Consider the following 20,483-nt stretch of genomic DNA (forward strand, 5'->3'; position numbering starts at 1 on the left):
TATTCACAACTGCCAAAAGGTGGAAGCTACCCATTTAAATGGATAAACAAAATGTGATGTACATACACAATGCAATATTTTTCAGCCTTAAAAAGGAAATCACGTCACACGAAGGAAATCACGTCACACGCTACAACATGGATAAGCCTTGAAGAAATTATGCTAAGTGAAGTAAGTTAGTCACAAAAAGATACTGTGTGAATACACTTATAGGGTACCTAAAGTAGTCAAATTCATAGAAACAAAGTAGAAAGGTGGTTGCCAGGGCGGAGGATGGGGAGCTTAATGAGGAATGAGTTATAGTTTTGCAAGATAAAAAAGTTCTAGATATGTACGTGTTTCATAACAATATGAATGTACTTAACACTACTGCACTGTACACTTAATGGTTAAGATGTTTCATTTTATGTATGTTTTTTACCACAATTTAAAAAAAACTTTTACAGGGCCGGCCTGTGGCTCACTTGGGAGAGTGTGGTGCTGATAGCACCAAGGCCATGGGTTCAAATCCCTATATCGGGATAGCCGGCTGGCTCACTTGGGAGAGCGTGGTGCTGACAACACCAAGACAAGGGTTAAGATCTCCTTACCAGTCATTTTTTTAAATAAATAAACTTTTACAGATGTATATCCAGCTAAATATACAAGGGAAGCTTTAATAAGAAGCAGTATATTTGCAATGTAGTTTAGTGCAAAGGAAGTAAAGGAATTTTCAGTGTCCAGTGGAGAAACAGAACAACACCCTGACCGCAGGAAAATCAAAGTGAACATCACCAATGAGGGCAAGTGGCTGTCACGTGCCTACAGATGTGGTAGGCTGAGAACACATTTGCCAATATAACGCAAACTTCTCAGGAGTAAATATCAGACAATCCCAAACTGTGGAACAGTCCCTATTACATAATTTCTACATTATATTGCAACTAAATGTAAGACAAAATCATTTACTAGAGGAGGAAAAAAGCTTTAAAGGAAATTTTTATTGGAAAATTTGATGAAATAATGAAATATGTATGGGCTGCAAATGAGATAAAAAGAATTCTGTCAATGTTTCTCGAACTTGAAAACTGTACTATGGCTATGTAAGAGAATATATTTTATCTTAGAAATAAATGCTCAAGTATTAGGGGGGTAAAGGAGAATGATGTCTTCAATCTACTCTGGAACAGTTCGGGAAAAATATGTTTCCATCAAGAATGATAAAGCAGGGCAGGCCCGTGGCTCACTTGGGAGAGTGTGGTGCTGATAAGACCAAGGCCATGGGTTCGGATCCCTATATAGGGATGACCAGTTAGCTCAATTGGGAGAGCATCGTGCTGACAACACCAAGTCAAGGGTTAAGATCTCCTTACAGGTCATCTTTAAAAAAAAAAAAAAGAATGATAAAGCAAATGTTAAAAATTAGTGACTCTAAAGACTTTTTAAAAGTTTTCTGCTGTGTTTGAAATTATTTCAAAAAAAGTTTTAAAAATAATTGTTTTATAAGTATAATCTTAAATTCAGTTTACCTCAGTTCCACCAAAACTTAAGCAAAGAAAGTATATATAAAAGAAAATTTCTCCCACTTAAATGTAAATGCCAGCAAAGTCACTTCAAGTACCACTAAGCAACAATCTAAGTTCAAAACCAAATACACTAATTAGTCTGATAGTACACAACATAGTCCCAGCCCTAGGACTCAGCTTTAGTAGATGACCCCAGATGCAACAGTCATTGCCAAAAGAGATTACAGACTTCAGAAGGAAAGAAATCACTGTGGATTAGTAATCAGAGTAATCAGGAAATAGGCTTTGCAGCGAATAGGACCTTGAATGTCCCAAGCTGATTAATGACGAGCAAAACAGGGAGTGGTGAATTGTAAAGACTGGTTACTCATCGCAGTACGTTGGTCAAGTCTTCATTGGCTTAAAGTAATAAAATAAAGATAATCCATCTGGCAGAAAGAGGGGAGAGCATATTGGTGAGTGGGCCTAAGGGTAGGGGGTTGTTAGGCTAAGACTGTGGTAGATGGAGAATAGTAACTAGTGTCTTGACCAGATGAGGACAGAAGGCTTCTGATGGTATAGTGATGTATCCAAATTGCTTTGTTAAAAACTTAAGCTCAGTTATACTTGTCTGATCTCATAATTTAGTAAGTACAAAGGAGAGCAGAAAAATATCTTCCTTTTCCTGACTTTCAAATGTATCATTCTCAAAGGTGAGCCCTTTTCAGTTATGTTTAAAAAGCATATACTAAGCAGACTATAAGTACTAAATTTCCCTAATGAGACATTCTCTTCCTGACAAATACCTTAATTTCCTCTTATGCCATCTGCCCCAAGGTGCCAGTGGGAAAAAAAAGATCTAGAAAAGCCCCTAACGCTGTATTATGAAAGCAACTCTGTTATCTCATTCCCTAGTAAAACATAAATGTCATCCTTCCTTCTTAAAAGGGAAAGTTATATATAGTTCACCAGTATTTTCTGAATCATCTACAGATACTTTCAAAGCATTCTAAAGATGCAGATTATACTGTAGGCCACCATACAATAAAATTTAGATTGAGTGGATACTCAAGCAAACCCATATTAAATGACTGAACTGCAAGGGCTGTTGTCACATTAATCCTAGTTCTTCCACTTAGTAACTACTTCATAAAAGTAATAGTAGTTAATTTATATAGTACTTACTATATGCCAGGCACTACTCTAAATATGTAATTAGTTACACTAACTGATTTAATCAGCACAGCAACCGTATTAGTAAAGTACTATTACTATCCCCATATTATAGTTGAGGAAACTAAAGCACAGAAAGGGTAAGTGACCTTCCCAAGATGACACAGCTAGTAAGCCGTAGATCCAGGATATGAATCCTGGCAGTCAGCCCAAAGTTAGGCTCTTAACTACTGCCTCCCCTCATTTCATCAAGTTACTTATCCTCTTTCCCCTCAACATCTGCTTTTCCACTAAGAGAGCGAAGTAACTAATAGGTCCACGTGCTCTTTTCTGAATCCTGTGGAGGTAGACAGATTTCAGAATTCTTCTCATTTTCAGAAGATAATAAGCACCCTATCACCAAGCATATTAATGTCAGCAATGACATGAAATGAAAGCACATTCACACTAAATGGGATGGATAAATAGCCTTACATAATTTCATGTTAGGTTAGCTTTTGCCACCAAAACAAAAAGTTCAGTTTTCAGAGCTTTTTGAATTTTGGAATTGCAGTTAAAAAAATACAATGGTCATCAAAGTTAAAGAATATACATAAGTGCTTACCACAGGGCCTAGTACACAGGAAGGAGGCACAATATATAGTAGTTATTATTTTTATATTAAAATTAAAATGTATTCATTTTGGGCCGAGCCCGTGGCGCACTTGGTAGAGTACTGCGCTGGGAGCGCGGCGACGCTCCCGCCGCGGGTTCGGATCCTATATAGGACTGACCGGTGCACTCACTGGCTGAGTGCCGGTCACGAAAAAACAACAAAATAAATAAATAAATAAATAAATAAATAAATAAAATGTACTCATTTTTATTAACTGTATGTGATTGGATAATGTTTTTCATTATTAGTCCGAAGTATTTACAAGGGCAATCTGCAGGGTACCCAAATGGGTGAAGAAGAGGGGAGGAAAGATGACTTTAGCAACATTAAAAACAAAACATGTACCGATAATGAAACAAGGATCCCAAGAAATATCTTTTAACATTACCTGGTGGGGAGAGGGGATGCATGAAAAAATTCTTAAGAACTTTCTATCCATAAGAATTTACTCTATCTTAAAAAAAGAAAAGTCTAGGGCTGGCCAGTTAGCTCAGTTAGGTAATGGTGCTGCTGACACCAAGGTCCAGGGTTTGATCCCTGTACCAGCCAAAAGCACCACCCCCCGCACCGCCCCCCCCACCCCCCGCCACCCCAAAAAAATCTACTCAATTATCTTTTATAAATTCATGGGTAGATTTGAAAGAGGGGAAAAAAGGTTTAAACAATAACTTAAGATTTTAAACTCTCAATCATATACCTTCAAACAATCCCCTAAAAAACCTTACCTGGATAATTAAGTTTGGAAATAAAAATTGAAACAACTATAGATATAGAAAACATTTATGCTTCAGTCTTTACAAAAGCAAAAATAGTAATAACATCTGTACAGCATTCAAATTATTTAACTCCCTAATAGTAAATTCCATTTAAAATACCTATCCAAAAACAAACAAAAAATAAAAAATAAAATAAAATAACCATTCAAGAATATTACAATAGTTGCACAGTGGCAAAGTATTTTTAAGATCATTCTTTTTTTTTTTTTTTTTTTTTTTTTTTTTTTTTTTTTTTTTGCAGCTGGCCAGTATGGGGATTTGAACGCTTGATATTACAACACCATGCTCTAACCAACTGAACAAGACAGCCCGCCCGATCAGATAAATATTGATTTCACTTTTGTACATCACTTCTAGGAAAATACTTGACATTCTCCCAAGAAAATGAATGCCAGTATAAAACAATCTTCTTTTTTATTTATTTTTTTCTGGTGACTGGCTGGGATGGGGATCTGAAACCATGAGACCCTGGTTTTACCAGCACCACACTCTCCCAAGTAAGCTAACCCGGCCAGCCCCCTTTTTAAATTATTAATGTAAATACTCATCACAGTTTCCAAACACTTGAACAAAATTTTTGTGGTCCTGGCTCTAAGATACCAATAAGCAGTGTTAAGTTTCCTGTGTTTCCATTATGATTTCTACGTACTTTCAATATTTCATTTGTACTATGTTTAATGGGATCCACCACACAAAGGTCTAAGCATTTCTCAACAGACTTTTTTAAAAGGGCAATTTATTCAATTTATTTTGCTATTCCTATTTCAGTTGCCTAACAACTTATTGTATTTTAGTCTTTAAATTATTTTCAAATTCAGTCATCCAGCACCAACTGAGTACTGATCTGTGCTTAATATACTTCAAAGCTGACAGTTCATGCTTTCTCTATGAACAAGTGGACTTCACTATTGCCAGGGACAGGCTAATCAAGGTAAAACAGAATGTAATCTAACGTAAGACCCAGGACCATGTATAAAGAAACCCAATTTCCAAAAATGTCCACAGTTCACAGAACTGAACTGACGAGCAATTAATTAATTTATTTATTTATTTATTTTTTAAAGATGACCGGTAAGGGGATCTCAACCCTTGACTTGGTGTTGTCAGCACCACGCTCACCCAGTGAGCCAACCAGCCATCCCTATATGGGGATCCGAACCTGTGGCCTTGGCGTTATCAGCACCACACTCTCCCAAGTGAGCCACGGGCCCAGCCCGAGAGCAATTAATATTTTTAAAGCAAATGGCTGTCACCCAGGTGAGTCAGGAACAGAGAGCTCTATCATTTCTAGCTACCAGGTTAACTCCCCACCAAAACCATAAACTAAGTGGTAATAATAAAATATAGGTACATTTTAATTAGAATAGGGTGATTTTCAGGGCCAGCCCGTGGCTCACTCAGGAGAGTGCGGTGCTGATAACACCAAGGCCATGGGTTCGGATCCTATATAGGGATGGCCGGTTCACTCACTTGGAGAGCGTGGTGCTGACAACACCAAGTCAAGGGTTAAGATCCCCTTACCGGTCATCTTTAAAAAATAATAATAATAATAATAATTTCAGGCAATTTACTTAATCTCTGAGCCTCAGTGTCATTATCTGTGAATCAGGGATTAACAGAATTTACTTCATTGGTTTTTCCAGTCTTAAACGAAACAACGTATATGAAGTACTTCACACAGGGCCTAGAATAGAATAGGAAATACACAGTAGCTATTATTAAGTACAGAAAGTAAAGCATGGCAACTTTCTTAGATAGAAGAAATATGCTTTAGAAAAGTGAAATTAAGTATCACAGGGGGTATAAGTTTTAAAAAGTTAAAAACACTATCCTACAGCAAGGCGACCATATAAGGGGAAAGAGATGAATGGTTCAAGGGGGAAAGAGATGAAAATCATGAACTACTTAAACTTGCAGTGGGCAACCAGATTTAAGAAACCATTTGCAAGCCTAAGTACCAGTTCTATAATTAGGATCAAGATCTGGATCTGCCACCTAAGTTAACCATCCTGACTGACATGCATTGCTTAGTTTGTAATTACGTTCTGTTCTAAATTAACCAGTAACTTTAAAAACAAGTTTAACAAATTTATCATTCTACTATATTGGCAAAACTACTCCCTAAAAATCAGTTCTCTCCAAATATGGTACAACAATCATCCGCATCAGAATCATCTTGTTTAAAATATAAATTGGTGGAGTGCAGCTCAGAAATCTGTTTATTAAATCCACCCAGAATATAACAATTTCCACTTACTTTCTTGCAAGATCTTCCTCTGCAGCAGGCTTCTGATCTATTGGTAGTGTGTGTCTGAATTTGGCAGTTTAGGCAGTACAGGCAGCCAATAAATACAAGAAATAATGATGCACTTCATAGGCACAATTAACTAAGAATGTCTTATTTTTTACCAATATGAAATTAACTCAACCAAAACAGTGAAGATAAGCACAAAATATGCAAACTCTTAATTAACCCCCACAGAAAAGGTGATCTTAGAAAGATCAGACCTAGCTTCATCAAGGGCTTTACTTTAAAACAACACACAGTGAAGAAGTCTTATATACATCTAAAAGGGTGAAAATTACCTCAGAAACCCAAGCCCAATAAAAAACATGCCTGGCATAGTGGGAATATAACACATCTAGTTATCTAATATATAAAATATACTTATAAAATTTATTTAATACCATGTTACAGTATTCTTTATGTTCAGATTCAACCTAGGTTTTTACTGCTCAACAACTAATCACTTCCAAAAAAAAAAATCTGATTGGTGCAACAAACAATGAAAGAGCACACTCTCAATACAGTATAGTAATGGACATCCTAAAGCTGACTGGGTCAGAATGTGATTGGCACTGGCCTCTGCTATTTTACTGTGGGATCCCTTTATTGACACCTTGGGAAATCAGCAGAATAATCACCAAAAAAAATTTGTGTTTTAAATATGTACAACTCAACAATCATTCAAGAATACTACTTTAAGGACCTAAATTCTCAACCTGGACACTTTAAGCTACTGATACCACTACTCACTGCTTCACCAGAATGGCTGTATTTTTTTCCCACCAAAAGTAGAGCTATTGTAACCATACGTTTCATGGTCTCTGTAAAGAAAAGAAATCATTGTCTTGGTTTATATTTCCTTAAAAAACAAGTAAGTTTTCTACAAATTATTTTAGGAAATTAGTGAAATCTGAAGTTTTCTAAAGAAATCATCTCAATTATTTTTAATGCAACACTATTCCCACATATACACGCAAAGTCAGTATTTATAAAAAGACCAATTCTGAAATACAACTACTACCTTTAATATGCATGTATCACAAAATTAAAATGCACAAGCATTTTAAGCACAAACATTTACTTCAGGATTCCCTAATTCATGTCAGATAAAAAAAAAATGGATTCAGAAAGATTTTTCAGGATTTCAAAGTGGCAAATAATAAAGTTTAATCCTACAATCCCTCTATGTAGGCAGAAACCATTGTAAATAATGCCTCTTCAGATATGGATTGAAAAAGCTGAGAAACTACTTTTTCAAAATCCTGGGCTGAAGGCTTTTGCTCTTTGCAGATAATCTTGACTGGTTAACTTTTTCTATGCTTGGAATGACTACAGGTGGAGGTGTGTTTAAGAGATAGGTCTAAAAATCTAGACAGATAAGAGATATCCACAATCATTTCTACTGACCCAAACAAAAGAGAGAGGCCTTCAGAAGAGGCCCAGAGGACTGCAGTGTTGACCCTTCAGTTTGCTCCTGAGGGAAAAGAACTATTTTAATACACGGAAATGCATCCAAGGGGATGCAAAAGGAAAAAAATATCCAGAATGTGAAAGTTCCACAAATACTGATCAGCAGAAATACTGATGAAAGGATACTTAAGAAAATCAAACAATTGAATGTATGAACTTTATTTGGATCCTAACTTGAACAAAACTTAACAGTCTTGAGATGTTAACTTTGAGACATTGTGACATTTTAACACTCAATCTTTGATGATATAATTGTTGCTATCATTTTAGGTGTTATAATGGTAGTATGGTTATGTTTTTTTAAGTCCTTATCTTTTTAGATATCTATATGGAAATATTTACAGATAAAGTGATACGCCTGGGATTTGCTTCAAAATAACCCAGTGGAGACCATTATAAGATGTAATAAACTTGGCTAAGAGTTGATAAACGTTGAAGCTGGGCAATACATACATGAAGGAAGATTCATTTCCCATAACAAAATGTTCAACAAAAAGTATGAGAGAACCACTAATTTATTACTGTCTAAAGTAATCATTAAGACAGTTTAGCATGTCAAAATTACAAAAGCATAAGATTAAAGAAAAGAGAATAGGAAAACCAAAACTGAATTTGTAGGATTAACTGAGTATTCTCATCTGCTAGTATTACATTATTGTCATCAGACATTGCTAATGAGGATCGATAGTAGGTAAGAGGGCTGGGTATAAAACAATAGTGGAAAAATTTACAGTAAACTAGAGAATGCATACTTCACCTAAAAGCATTCATCTTCAAATAAGATACTTGTGACTTAAAACTCATTGTAAAGAAGAAAAATTGTAAATCAAACCATCCTAAGACAGAGAAGTTCTGTACTATGCTAAACAAAGCATAATCAAAATACCCTCATTTTAGGGTGACCGTGTTATTTTTTGGCCAAAGTAAGCTATCTAGAAGACAGAAGGAAGTAACAATCAAACCAGGATGGTACAGGAAAACCAGGCCACCTGGACACTCTATTCACTTTACATAAATATATAAACTAAGGCATAAAGTTTGTTTGCTTGTTTGTGTTCCCAAAGCCAAACAAATTAATCTAATATGAACTAGAGAGACTGGAACCCAGACAGGCATAGTGATTTGCCCAAAGTCACAGTGTATATGGAAGAGGCCAATACTAGAATTCAGAACCCAAGTACCCTGACATGCTGTCCAGGTCAATAATGTGCTATTAGTATCTCTTTCTTTTCTTTCTTGAGTTACATTATCTTGCTCCTTTTTTCACAAAAAGATTTTCCTCAAAAATGTGTTCTTCAACCAAATAACGCTGAAAATAAGGCAAAAAAATAACCCAATGACAGGGAGATGAAGAATTTCAAATGCTTACAAAAGCACCCATATAAATAGATTAACAACCCTGTGCTCTAGGATCAACTTTAAAAGACATTTCTGTACCATGCATAATAGCAGAATATTGAAGAAATTAATAAAAGCAAAACCTAGCCCTTTTGAAGACTGAAGAAAAGTTCACATACTTTGATGCAGTTAGTCTCCAAATGTTAACTCTTTCCTATCTCACTAGACAGGCAAAAACCAAAACTTCAGAGCTAAACTGTGTTCCCCAATATTCAGCTAAGGAAATGGGAAGTGTCCAGAGCAGAAGGTTCCATGGCTATTAACTAACTAAAGAATCTACTTGCCTCCAACACCCATATCCTTTGATTTATCCCATACAGCCAGGGAAATCAAGATAAGCACTAAATTTCAGAAATACACAATTCTTCACTTCCTGCATAAAAGAAAACTTGCTAGCGCAACTAATTTTCTAATATGAAAGTAAAAAAAGCATAGGTTTTAGAATCAGATCAACCTACATTTGAATCCTTACTTTGCCATTTACAAGCTAACTGGCCAAATTAAATGAACCTGAATTTCCTCCTATACATGTGGTACAATACCTGGCATAAACAGGCACTCAATAGGAAACTCTCATTATTTTTACTCAGGTTTTAATTCAATGCCCAATTCAAATAGGACAAATTATTTTTAAAGCAACTGATGAGTATCGTTATGGCCTTGGTACAGTTTATAACAAGTATCTCCTGGATCCATCAGTTAACCCACAACTGCACATGGAAGTATGCAATTGAGGTAAGAGCAGATTACAAAATCCACTGGCAGGTCCATTTTATTAAATTATGAGAAAGATACCCAAATAATAAATCATTGGTCCAATAATAATTCCTTTTTTTTTTGGCAGCTGGCCCGTACATGGACCCAAACTCTTGACCTTGGTGCTATCAGCACCATGCTCTAATCAAGTGAGCTAACGGGTCTAGCCACTAACAATAATTCCTTGAATTGGTTAAATTTTAAAGTCACTCTGTGACTTTTTTTTCCTCACCATTTCCATAATTGGTGTGTCAGATGTGCTCAATAAATATTTGTTGAATTAAAAGTTGATACAGTTCTCTTAATGGCTTTTTTAAAAAATGCTTTCATTATAGGAAACGTTCACTTCAAAACATTCTAATGTAAAAGGTGCACATTAGGAACAGCTCTTCAACCATTGTTAATATTAAAAAGCAGTTAGCAAAATAAACAAAAACTCAAAATTGCAATTCCCTCCCAAAGATTTTCAAAAAATAAACAATGACACAATGAGCACCTCAAAACAGAAAAGCACTATCCCCTCCATTTCTGAAAATAACTTACCTTTTTGCACCTTCCTTTTGCAGATTTGAAATCCAGATTCTCACACAATCACTGGCCTTCTCTTCTGTTTCATTCAACAGCATACACACACACTAGTGTCTCTCTCTCGCTATTAAATACATCAGAAAGCACGCTGATCTTATACTGTTTTCTAACTATGAAAATAAATGTGCAAAAATTTGTTCTCAAAAATTTTAAAACAAAACGCAAAAAGCTTCGAAATTAAACAATATACAGAGTAATTGTAAAGGCTCCCATCTTTTTCCCCCAAATACCATATTTTAATATGAATTTTATTTATTATTTTTTGTTAAAAGATGACCAGTAAGGGTATCTTAACCCTTGACTTGGTGTTGTCAGCACCATGCTCTCCCAAGTGAGCTAACCAGCCATCCCTACATAGGGATCCGAACCCGCAGCCTTGGTGTTATCAGCACCATACTCTTCCAAATGAGCGACAGGCCAGCCCTTAATGTGAATTTTAAAAGGATTTTTTCCCAAATGGGAGGGCTAGAAGTTAAAAGTAAAACATACTAATAAGCCATTTCCAAACAGGTGAGATACCATGTGTGTGCTGTTGGAGGAAACAGAACCAAGAGCCGTGAATGGGAGTCTCTGCACTTCATATCTGCAAAAGAAGAGAATAAAAACGTTAACTTAACTCTAGATTTAGAACAGATTATCTTCTTCACCTGTTTAAAGCAGTGGCCGTAAAAATTTTAAATCAAATCAAAAGATGAAAATATGGTTTGTAGGTGAACTCAACCTTGTCCTTAATACTTACACTTAAATTGTATCTACAGTATTAGAAATCATTTGAACACTTTTATGCCACACCACCTCGACATTAAGGATTTAAAAAAAAATAGTAATACATATCCGATCTCTTTAGACTTTTCTTAAAACTGTCATTAAAATTAGCAAAATATGCTTCCCTACTGAACAATTACCTAAGGAAATTACTTTTAGCAGTAGTAATAACAGTTAAAAGCTTCATTTTAACAAATGCTTTCCCCCTTGTAAGGAGTGACAGGTAACCTTTTGGGAACCCCAGTGCACACACCCCTTTCTCCAGCCCCGTTAAAGTTAAAGGTTAGTTTGAGGACAGACAAGTGCCTCCTCACAAGCCATAGTCCCCTCCCAGCACCCCATTCTCTGCAAAAATCCATCTGCATTTTGCATTAACCCACCCGTCCCAATGTGGGTGACCTAGGGTCAAGTCGTAGGAGGAGGCCGGGGAAGAGGGGTGAGTCCCAGAGCCCATGTGCACCCGCGCGACCCCCACCCGATGGTACATTTGCCCCGCAGGCTCCCACCTGGGGCAGGGACCACCCTATCCCCGCCTCGCGCGCCACGCGCCGCGCAGCACCGGAGGACGGTGCGGGCGACCGGGCCCCGGGCGCCGAGGAGGTGGGAGCCCGGGGTGACGGGGCCACCCGGGCTCGCTCCCTCTCTAGGGACCGAGCGGGCCCGGGCGTGCAAGGGGCGGGCGCGGTACCTTTTGGACAGATCCATGAGCACCCCGGAGAAGAGCTTCTCCCCGAGGCGGAACGACACGACGAGCGCGTCCTCAATGATGTGGTCCAGCGTGACCCGCACCTCCGAGCCCGGGATCAGTTGCGACACCGCGGAATCCCCGCCCGCCGGCGGCACTAGTGCCGGAGCTGCGGGCTGGGGCAGCTGTGTCTCCTCGCGTTCCTCGGGGGCCGGGGGCTCCTCGGGCGGCGGTGCAGGAGACAGTGGAAGGTCGGGCCCTCCCTGAGGCGCGGCTGCCGCCGGCTCCGCCACCCGAACGGGCGGCTTCTCCTCATCCTCCAGCTCCGGCCTCGCCGCCTCCGGGCTGCGGGCGAGCTCCCCCGGCGGCGGCGGTGGCGGCGGGAGCGGCGGCTCGTCGGCCTGAGGAGCGCACTGCTGCCCGTCGGCCTCGCCATCCGGCACAGACGCTTCAGTGGCCGTGACCGGGAGGGGGTCAGTGCCGGCCTCGCTACCGGGGATGGGCTCCATCTCCGGCTCGGCCTCGCCGGCGCCCCCCTCCCCGGGGGACGCTGCAGTCGCTGCCGCCTCTGCAGCCACAGCCGCCATTTTCTCCCTGGCTTCTCCCTCCTCCAACTCGAGCTGCGGCGGCGGCGACAGCGGCAGCGGGAGCGCTGCTTGGCTCCCTAGGCCTTCCCCTCCCTCCTGCGAACAGTTCCGTCCCGCCCTTTCTCTGATGCTCGTTATTGGCACCGCGCCATTGGTTCCGTCCTACACCCCCTCCCGCACTTATGCTATTCCGTTGGCCAGTCGGTGATGTCTATCAATCTAATCAGTCCAGCCCTCTAACACAGAGTAGGAACTTCTCATTGGCCAGATGAGTTGTCAAATGCCGAATTTGAGAGGAGGAATGGGGGGGATGGGCTCAAAGAGGGCGGGGGAAGTCACAAAAGCTGAGCCATGTAGTTATCGCCTCTTCCTATTGGCTAAAATAGAAAATAAAGTTTTATGGTTGGTCTACGCTCCTGCCCGTTATCAATCACGTCTTTGGAGGTGGGAGAAAGGAGGGAATCACGTGGCGTGCCAATTCTTTCAAAGGCGACCGAGGGGAGGAGCAGCGAGGGAATGCAGGAGGGGAACCGCTTCCCAACAATCCCTGCGCAGAGATCCTTAGAATAAATGTTATTTCTAGGCGCGGACCTGCTTGCGGCCGCGTGTGGGCATGACAAGCTTCTTTGGGAAGGACAAGTAAAGTTTGAAAAATAATTCTACAGCCACTTTTTGAGCGCCTACTGTGCTAATCACTGTGCTAGGTGCTGAGGATAGAATAATGTACAAGACATTCCCCATAACCTCATGGCAGCCACTCCAGCCTCCACACAAGGAGTGTTTTCCTTCTCTCCACTTTCTAGGAACACAGCACCTACTTATTTCAAAGAAGGAAAATGCTAATGAAAGAGAAGAGACACCACGCACACTGGATTAAGCTGTTGAATGATGCAGAGAACAGTCCTGAGACAGCTGGACTGCTGTGTGAACCCTGCTTGTTCTCGCCACGCCCACTGGAAAGTGGACGAACCTGGTTCCGTGCCTAAGCCTGTTTCTTTCCTGTCCTCTCCTATGCTATCGGTACGAAAGGTCTCTCACTCTTTGTTGTCCTGATGCCCACACTTCTCTACTCCTACTTTAAGTCTCTTGGTTTTTTTAATGTCTGGAAGCATCTGCTGAACTCATTTCTCTCGACACCATGTACCAGGCACTAGTACAAACACTATGCTATATCATCTCATTTAGTCTTTACAATAAGGCAAGTACTATTATTTTTTATTTTTTATTTTTTTAAAAGATGACCGGTAAGGGGATCTTAACCCTTGACTAGGTGTTGTCAGCACCACACTCTCCCAAGAGAGCCAACCGGCCATCCCTATATAGGGATCTGAACCCGCGGCCTTGGTGTTATCAGCACCATACTCTCCCAAGTGAGCCACGGGCCGGCCATGCAAGTACTATTATTATACTCATTTTATCGATTAAAAAATTGATGCTCGAAAAGGGTGCCAACGTCACTCAGCTGGTAAGTTGCATAGTCAGAATTCCATTTTTTTTTTGGGGGGGGGGGTTCTGGTTTTTTCTTTTTCTTTTCTTTTTTTTGGTGGCTGGCCAGTGTGGATATCCAAACCCTTGACCTTGATGTTACAACACAGTGCTCTAACCAACTGAGCAAACTGGCTAGTCCCAGATTTCCAGTTTTACATAGAAAACACTGAAAATGGCAATAAGCAAATATCACCATATGTTCTGCCTATTTTCAGCCAGGTGGCTCTTGGGAAAGGCCAGTAAGAGATCCCAGTCAGGGCAATTTCGGAATCACTTTAAAATGACTGAAGGAAACAAATGTACCAGAAAGTCACTCTATACCAGAGATTTTCCCATAAGTTCACATTTAAAATCCTGTGAGTTAAGGCTTCTCCCTCTTTTACAGATGAGGAAACTGAGCCTTAGCCATGTTAAAGATCTTAATGGTCACACACCTAGCTAGCAGCAGATCTTATCTTACCCAAGTCCTTCCAAGTGCATGACTGTTTCACTCATTCTTTCATTCAATAAATACCGGTAAGGGGACCGAGGGGAGGAGCAGCGAGGGAATGCAGGAGGGCATCTCCAGCACGCTAGATGCCTGTGTAAGCAGATGCAGCTCCTGCCTCACAAGGTTTCACCATGGCACTTTGTCTATAGTTTACCATAATCAATTAATTGAACATAACCCTTAGACCCTGAATTCCCACATTGTATAATCTCCCACACAGAGAAAAATACAGCTCTGGTCCTGGGACCTGATTACCTCTTGCAGTAATTCATAGCAAGATGCTTCAGTGAAGAATTTAAATTTCAAATAACCCTCCTAATTTCATCAAATTTAATTTCCAAGTCACTCTCCTAAACCAACATTTTCATCCTGCAACTCAAGAGCCTCTACTGGCTCCCTATGTTCACATCAAGTGTACCATCTTCTGCTGGCTTTCAAGGCCCTCTCTGTGTTCTCACCTTATCATTCTTTTTTTGTTTTTTTTTTTTTTGTTTTTCGGCAGCTGGCTGGGTGATGGCTTGCCGGGGAACTGAACCCTTGAACTTGGTGTTGAGAGGCTGCACTCTTACCAACTGAGCGAACCGTCCAGCCAGCATCCTATCTTTCAAGATCTATTCTCCACTACTCTTCAGGCCCCCTGATACTGGGGAGATCTGTTCATGCATCCTTCATCTATTCATTCATTCATTCATTCAACAAATAAATATTGAAGGCCTAGAATGTGTCATTTACTGAGCTAGGCAGGCAGAAGGCATGCAATAAAGAACGTGAAAGATTTAGTAACTGCCCTCCTGGAGTTTATTTTTCTAGTTGGGGAACTAGATTATAAACAAATAATGAATAAGCAAGATGATGACAAATTGTGAGCAATGGAATAAGAGAAATAAACAGGGTGAGATGATAAGAGAGTAGCTGGGGGAGGGGAGAAGGGCATCTCCTTCAGATAAGGTGGTCAGAAAAGACCTCTCTGAGGACAGGACATTTTAACTAAGATGCAAAGGAAAAGGAACCAGGTATTGACATTGCTGGACAAACATTTGGATCAAAAGGAACAGCAATTGCTTAAAGTTCTGAGGCAAAAGAGGGAGTTGCTTGTTCCAGAAACAGAAGGAAGACCAGTGTGGTTGAAGAGGAATGAGCAAGAAGACAGTAGGTGAGATGAAGATAGAAAGAAAAATAGGACCCAAATCATGTGTTATGTACTGCCGATACAAAAGCTAGGAGGGGGCTGGCCGGATCCTTCAACTGATTAGAGCTCAGTGTTACAACACCAAGGTCAAGTGTTCAGAAAACAAAACAAAAGCAAGGGATTATGCCCTCAGGAAGCTCGAAATCTAGTAGGGAATTTTGTTCTTACATTTGCTGTTGCATATCCTACTCACCTCTGCATTCACCCTCCTCCTCGCATGGAACGGCATATAGGAGGCCCTTGATATTTGTGTAATAGGTGGCCCTGTGATATCTGTGGCTGGCTAGATGGTTGGATGGATGTATGGATGGAGGGTTGGATGGAGGGTTGATAGATTGGGTGAATAATTGGAGAATTAGACAGATGATTGAATGGATGGATGGGTGAGTGGCAAAAATAAGAAATCTAGCTCATTGCTCAAGCAGATCCTCGCTGTCACAGGCAGACTTTGATCTCAAGGTCTGCAGGGTACTGTAGTTTGGTGGCTAGAAACTCAGAGAGTAACACCAAGGTTAAGGGTTCAAATCCCCATGCTGGCCAGCCACCAAAAACCAACAAAAATAAATAATTAAAATTTTTAAAAAATGAAAATTCAGTAGAAGTGAATAAACCTGTATCTGACCCCCAGGTTGGCTTCTGACTAGCTAAATGATCTGAACATGATCTGAGGCAAGTTGCTTAACCCGTTTCCTTATTTAAAAAATATCTTAGTAATAATTGCCTACCAATAGTGTTTGTTTGTTTGCTAATTATATAACATATATAAAGTGCTTAACATAGACCCTCAACCACAGTAAGTATAGCTCAATAACTCTTAGCAACTAGGTCCAGAATCTCAGTTTTATTTTGATGAACTGGGGTTCATCAAACTCGAGGGCCAGTGACCCCCAATAACCAAACTTGTGAAAGACTAAGTAAAAAAATACCAGAGTGTTGGTTCATGGAGAGGGATAGATAATGGCTAAGTATTGCTTAGTGGTTATTTTCTCTGGGCATGGTCTTTGAGGAAATTGAGTTATAGACAGAAGATACATGAGAGTCAACAACTCAGGACAAAGGGAACACTTACCAGCAGGACATGGCTGCCAAGCCATGGGGGCTGAATTAATTGCTCCTCCTCTGCTAGCCTACTTCTGTCTCAGTAGCCAATATTTCTCTTCCAGAATCAGATCACTTGCTCCCAGACCAAGACTGTGATGGATAACTATTGTTAAGTATGTCAACCATTGGCTTTCTCTGTGTGTGTCTCAGTGGTTCTGAATGTATTAGGAGATCTCTCTGAGAATCTGCTAAAAAGCTATTCTGTACATATTGTGTGATCTCATCTATATAAAGTACAAAAACAAGCAAAACAAATGTATGCTCTTTGATGTCAGGATATGGGTTACTCTTGGTGTAGGATGAGGGGGAGCAATATAGCCTGTGACTAAAAAGGAATATGAGTGGAATTTTCTGGGATTCTGATAATTTCTGTTTCTTGATCTGAGTACTCGTTACACAGGTACATTCAGCTTTTAAAAATTCATAAAGTTAGGGCCAGCCTGTGGCTCACTTGGGAAAGTGCAGTGCTGATAAAACCAAGTCAAGAGTTAAGATCCCCTTACTGGTCATCTTTTAAATAAATAAATAAATAGATAGATAGATAAATAAATAAATAAAAATTCATAAAGTCATCACAGGTGGTGATGGTCAGCTTTGTACCCCATGAATATGCTTAATCAATTTTTTAAAAAAAGGAAAATTAAGAGAAAGAAAAAAATATAAAAAATATTTTTAAAAACTTCATAAAGCTGTGCACTTATTTGCACTTTTCTGTAGGTAGATTTGTATTAGTTATCTATAAATACTAGTGTCTCAGTGTTTTAAGCAACATACATTTATCACAGTGTCTGTGGATCAGAAATCCAGGCATGGTTTAACCGGGTCCTCTGTTTCAGGGTCTCTCACAAGGCTGTGATCAAGGTGTCAGCTGGGGCTATGGTCTCATCTAAAAGTTCAACTGGGGAAGGATCCATTGATAATAAATTTTATGTGTCATTTTGACTGAATGAAGGAATGCCCAGATTAAACATTATTTCTGATGTGTCTTTGAGGATGTCTTCAGATGAGATTAACATTTGAATCAGTGGACTCAGTAAGGTGGCTGGCCCTCCCCAAAGTGGGTGGGCATCATCCAATCCATTGAGGGCCTGAATAGAAACGATGGAGAAAGGAGGAACTTGCTCCTTTTGCTTCCTGCCTGCCTCCTTGAGCTGGAACTTTGGTCTGCTCCTGCCCTTGGACTTGGATTTACACCATCAGCTTTCCTGGTTCTCAGGCCTTAAGATTTGAACTGGAATAACACTGCTGGCTTTCCTGGGTCTCCAGCTTACAGATGGCAGATCATACAACTTCTCAGCCTCCATAATCAAGTGAACCAATTCCTCATAATGAATTTCTTCATATATGTATCACATTGGTTCTGTTTCTCTGGAGAGCCCTGAATAATACAGTCCACTTCCAAGCTCACTCACATGATTATGGATAGGATTCGGTTCCTTGATGGCTGTTGACCAGAGGCTGTCTTCAGCTAATGGCTAGCCATGTGAGTCTGTTCCATAGAACACCTCAAAGTATGCAGCTTACTTCATCAGAGCAAGCATACGAGAAGAGCCAGAGAGAAATGGTGCAAGCAAGAGAGAAGTCACAGTATTTTATAGCCTAATCTCAGAAGAGGCATCCCATCACTTTTGCTGTATTCTAAGCAGGTAAGTTACCAGGTCCAGTCATTCACAAGAGAAGAGGATTCCACAAAGGACTAAGCCCCAAGAGGCAGAGATCATTAATAGCAACTTCAGAAACTGATACCACACAGTTTAAAGGTTCAAAAAAGTGAAAAGGAAAAGTATTTCAGATGGTTCCCCACCCCCTACGTACTCATCTAGAGACTCTCTTAAAACCTCTTGTTTGTGCTGGCTGGTTAGCTCAGTTGGTTAGAGCACAGCCTTGTAACACCAAGGTCAAGGGTTTGAATCCCCATATTGGCCAGCCATCAAAAAAAAAAAGGAATTTCCTTCTAAACCTTCTAAAATAAAAAGAAAAAAAAAAAAGAAGAAGAAGAAAGAATGCTCTGTGTGGATGCCATACACCCCCATACAACCTGCCCTCTGATAACAGATTCTCACTTCAGACTGGCAGGTGGAAGAGGCCATCATCTTAGAAAGGTAAATCCCAATATTGAGAACAATACTCATAATGAGAGCTACCACTAATCCAACCACTTCTTGAGCACCTACTATGTGCCAGGCAGAGACAGTAACCAGATGAGCTTGTCCTGAGACATCTTATTCCACAGTCTTGGGGTGTTCTTTCACACTGCTCTCCCTCCTTCTTTGTATATTTTTAACAATTGCCATGTCAACATAATTCCTTAAAACTTGACCCCAGAGTCACTACTTTGGAGGAAGTGGTTATAAGCTGGCCATCTTGGTTTGCTTGGGATTGAGGGGGTTTCCTGGGATGCAGGACTTTCAGTGTTAACAGTGGAACAGTCCTGGACAAACTGTGATAGTTGACCTGGCTTCGTGCTGCATATCTTGCAGAAATGAACGCCAAATCTAGCAAGAAAAAGCAGGAGTCAAAGAAAACTTTGAAAGCTGGAGACTGGGATAGGATGGGAACTAGGCCTGTAAGTCTCCAAAGAATGTACTCTTGGCAACATTTATCTTTTGGCTGTTTCTTTATTTCTTTAGCCATTCCCCTAAGACAGGGATGATAAGCCTTGGACAAATGGCTCATTGGTGTGCACTTTTGGTCAAACTTTCTAGTTCCAAGCCTGCAGGTTAAACCTGATCTTAGATTCTAAACACTCTTGATTGTACCCACCCCCTCAAAAAATTCTAAGAACATTTATTGATTTGACTTTCCTTTCAGCTATTAGATTATAAAATCCTTATAAAGGATAACTATTAGATTATTATACCTTTATAAAGTAAAGACTTTATTTTATAGTTTCCTTAGCATAGTGCTGGGCCTAGTAATAATAGCTACTATTCATAAAGTTCTTACTTTATATCAGGATTAAATAAATTAACTATTACACCATACCTATGAGGTACAACCCATAATTATCCCCATTGCAGATTAGGAAACTGAGGCACAGAGAGGTTAAGTAAGTTGCCCAAGGTCACACAGCTAGTAAGTATGGGTACCAGAGGGTAATACATTTTTGCTAATTGATTACAAAGGGCTCTCTGTGTTTTCTCTGGGAAGGATAGGCAAAGGCCTTAAGCAAAGCATTCTAAGAAATGGGTGGAAACCTCAGCTACAGAGTCATCCTCGGGGGGCTGGCCGGTTAGCCCAGTTGGTTACAGCATGATGGTGTCAATAACACCAAGGTCCAGCCGCCAAAAAAAAAGAAAAAGAAAAAAAAAAGAAACTAGAAACCCGAGATCAGTTTGATAGAATTGCTTCTGTGTTATCATGGTTTCTTTCTGTCTTGGTTTCCTCGTCTGTAATATGGAAATGATAATCATTTCTACCTCAAATAGTTGCTGTGAAGTGTACATTTCATTAGACCATCCATGTGAGGCAGTAACTATTCTTATTCTCCTTTGCAAGGGGCTTGAGGCCTGGGTTGGGAGTGTGGAGGTCATTTGGTTCACCCAATGTAGATTCCAATCCAGGAACTGGGTGGGGGTACTAGTCTTAGCA

General features: G+C 40.0%; 1 protein-coding gene across 3 annotated transcripts in view; it reads right to left on the reverse strand.

The window, feature by feature from the left end:
• The window catches only part of PWWP2A (PWWP domain containing 2A), a 34,709-nt gene extending 21,985 nt beyond the window's left edge, over positions 1–12,724 (reverse strand). For all 3 annotated transcript variants that reach the window (XM_063086340.1, XM_063086339.1, XM_063086338.1), the window contains exon 1: positions 12,041–12,724. In XM_063086340.1, the coding sequence (XP_062942410.1) occupies positions 12,041–12,624 (584 nt within the window). In that variant the 5' untranslated portion in view covers positions 12,625–12,724. The remainder of the gene's footprint in view (positions 1–12,040) is intronic.
• Between the last annotated feature and the right edge of the window lie 7,759 nt (positions 12,725–20,483).

This window comes from Cynocephalus volans, chromosome 2, assembly GCF_027409185.1.
Source record: "Cynocephalus volans isolate mCynVol1 chromosome 2, mCynVol1.pri, whole genome shotgun sequence".
NCBI classification, from domain to species: domain Eukaryota; kingdom Metazoa; phylum Chordata; class Mammalia; order Dermoptera; family Cynocephalidae; genus Cynocephalus; species Cynocephalus volans.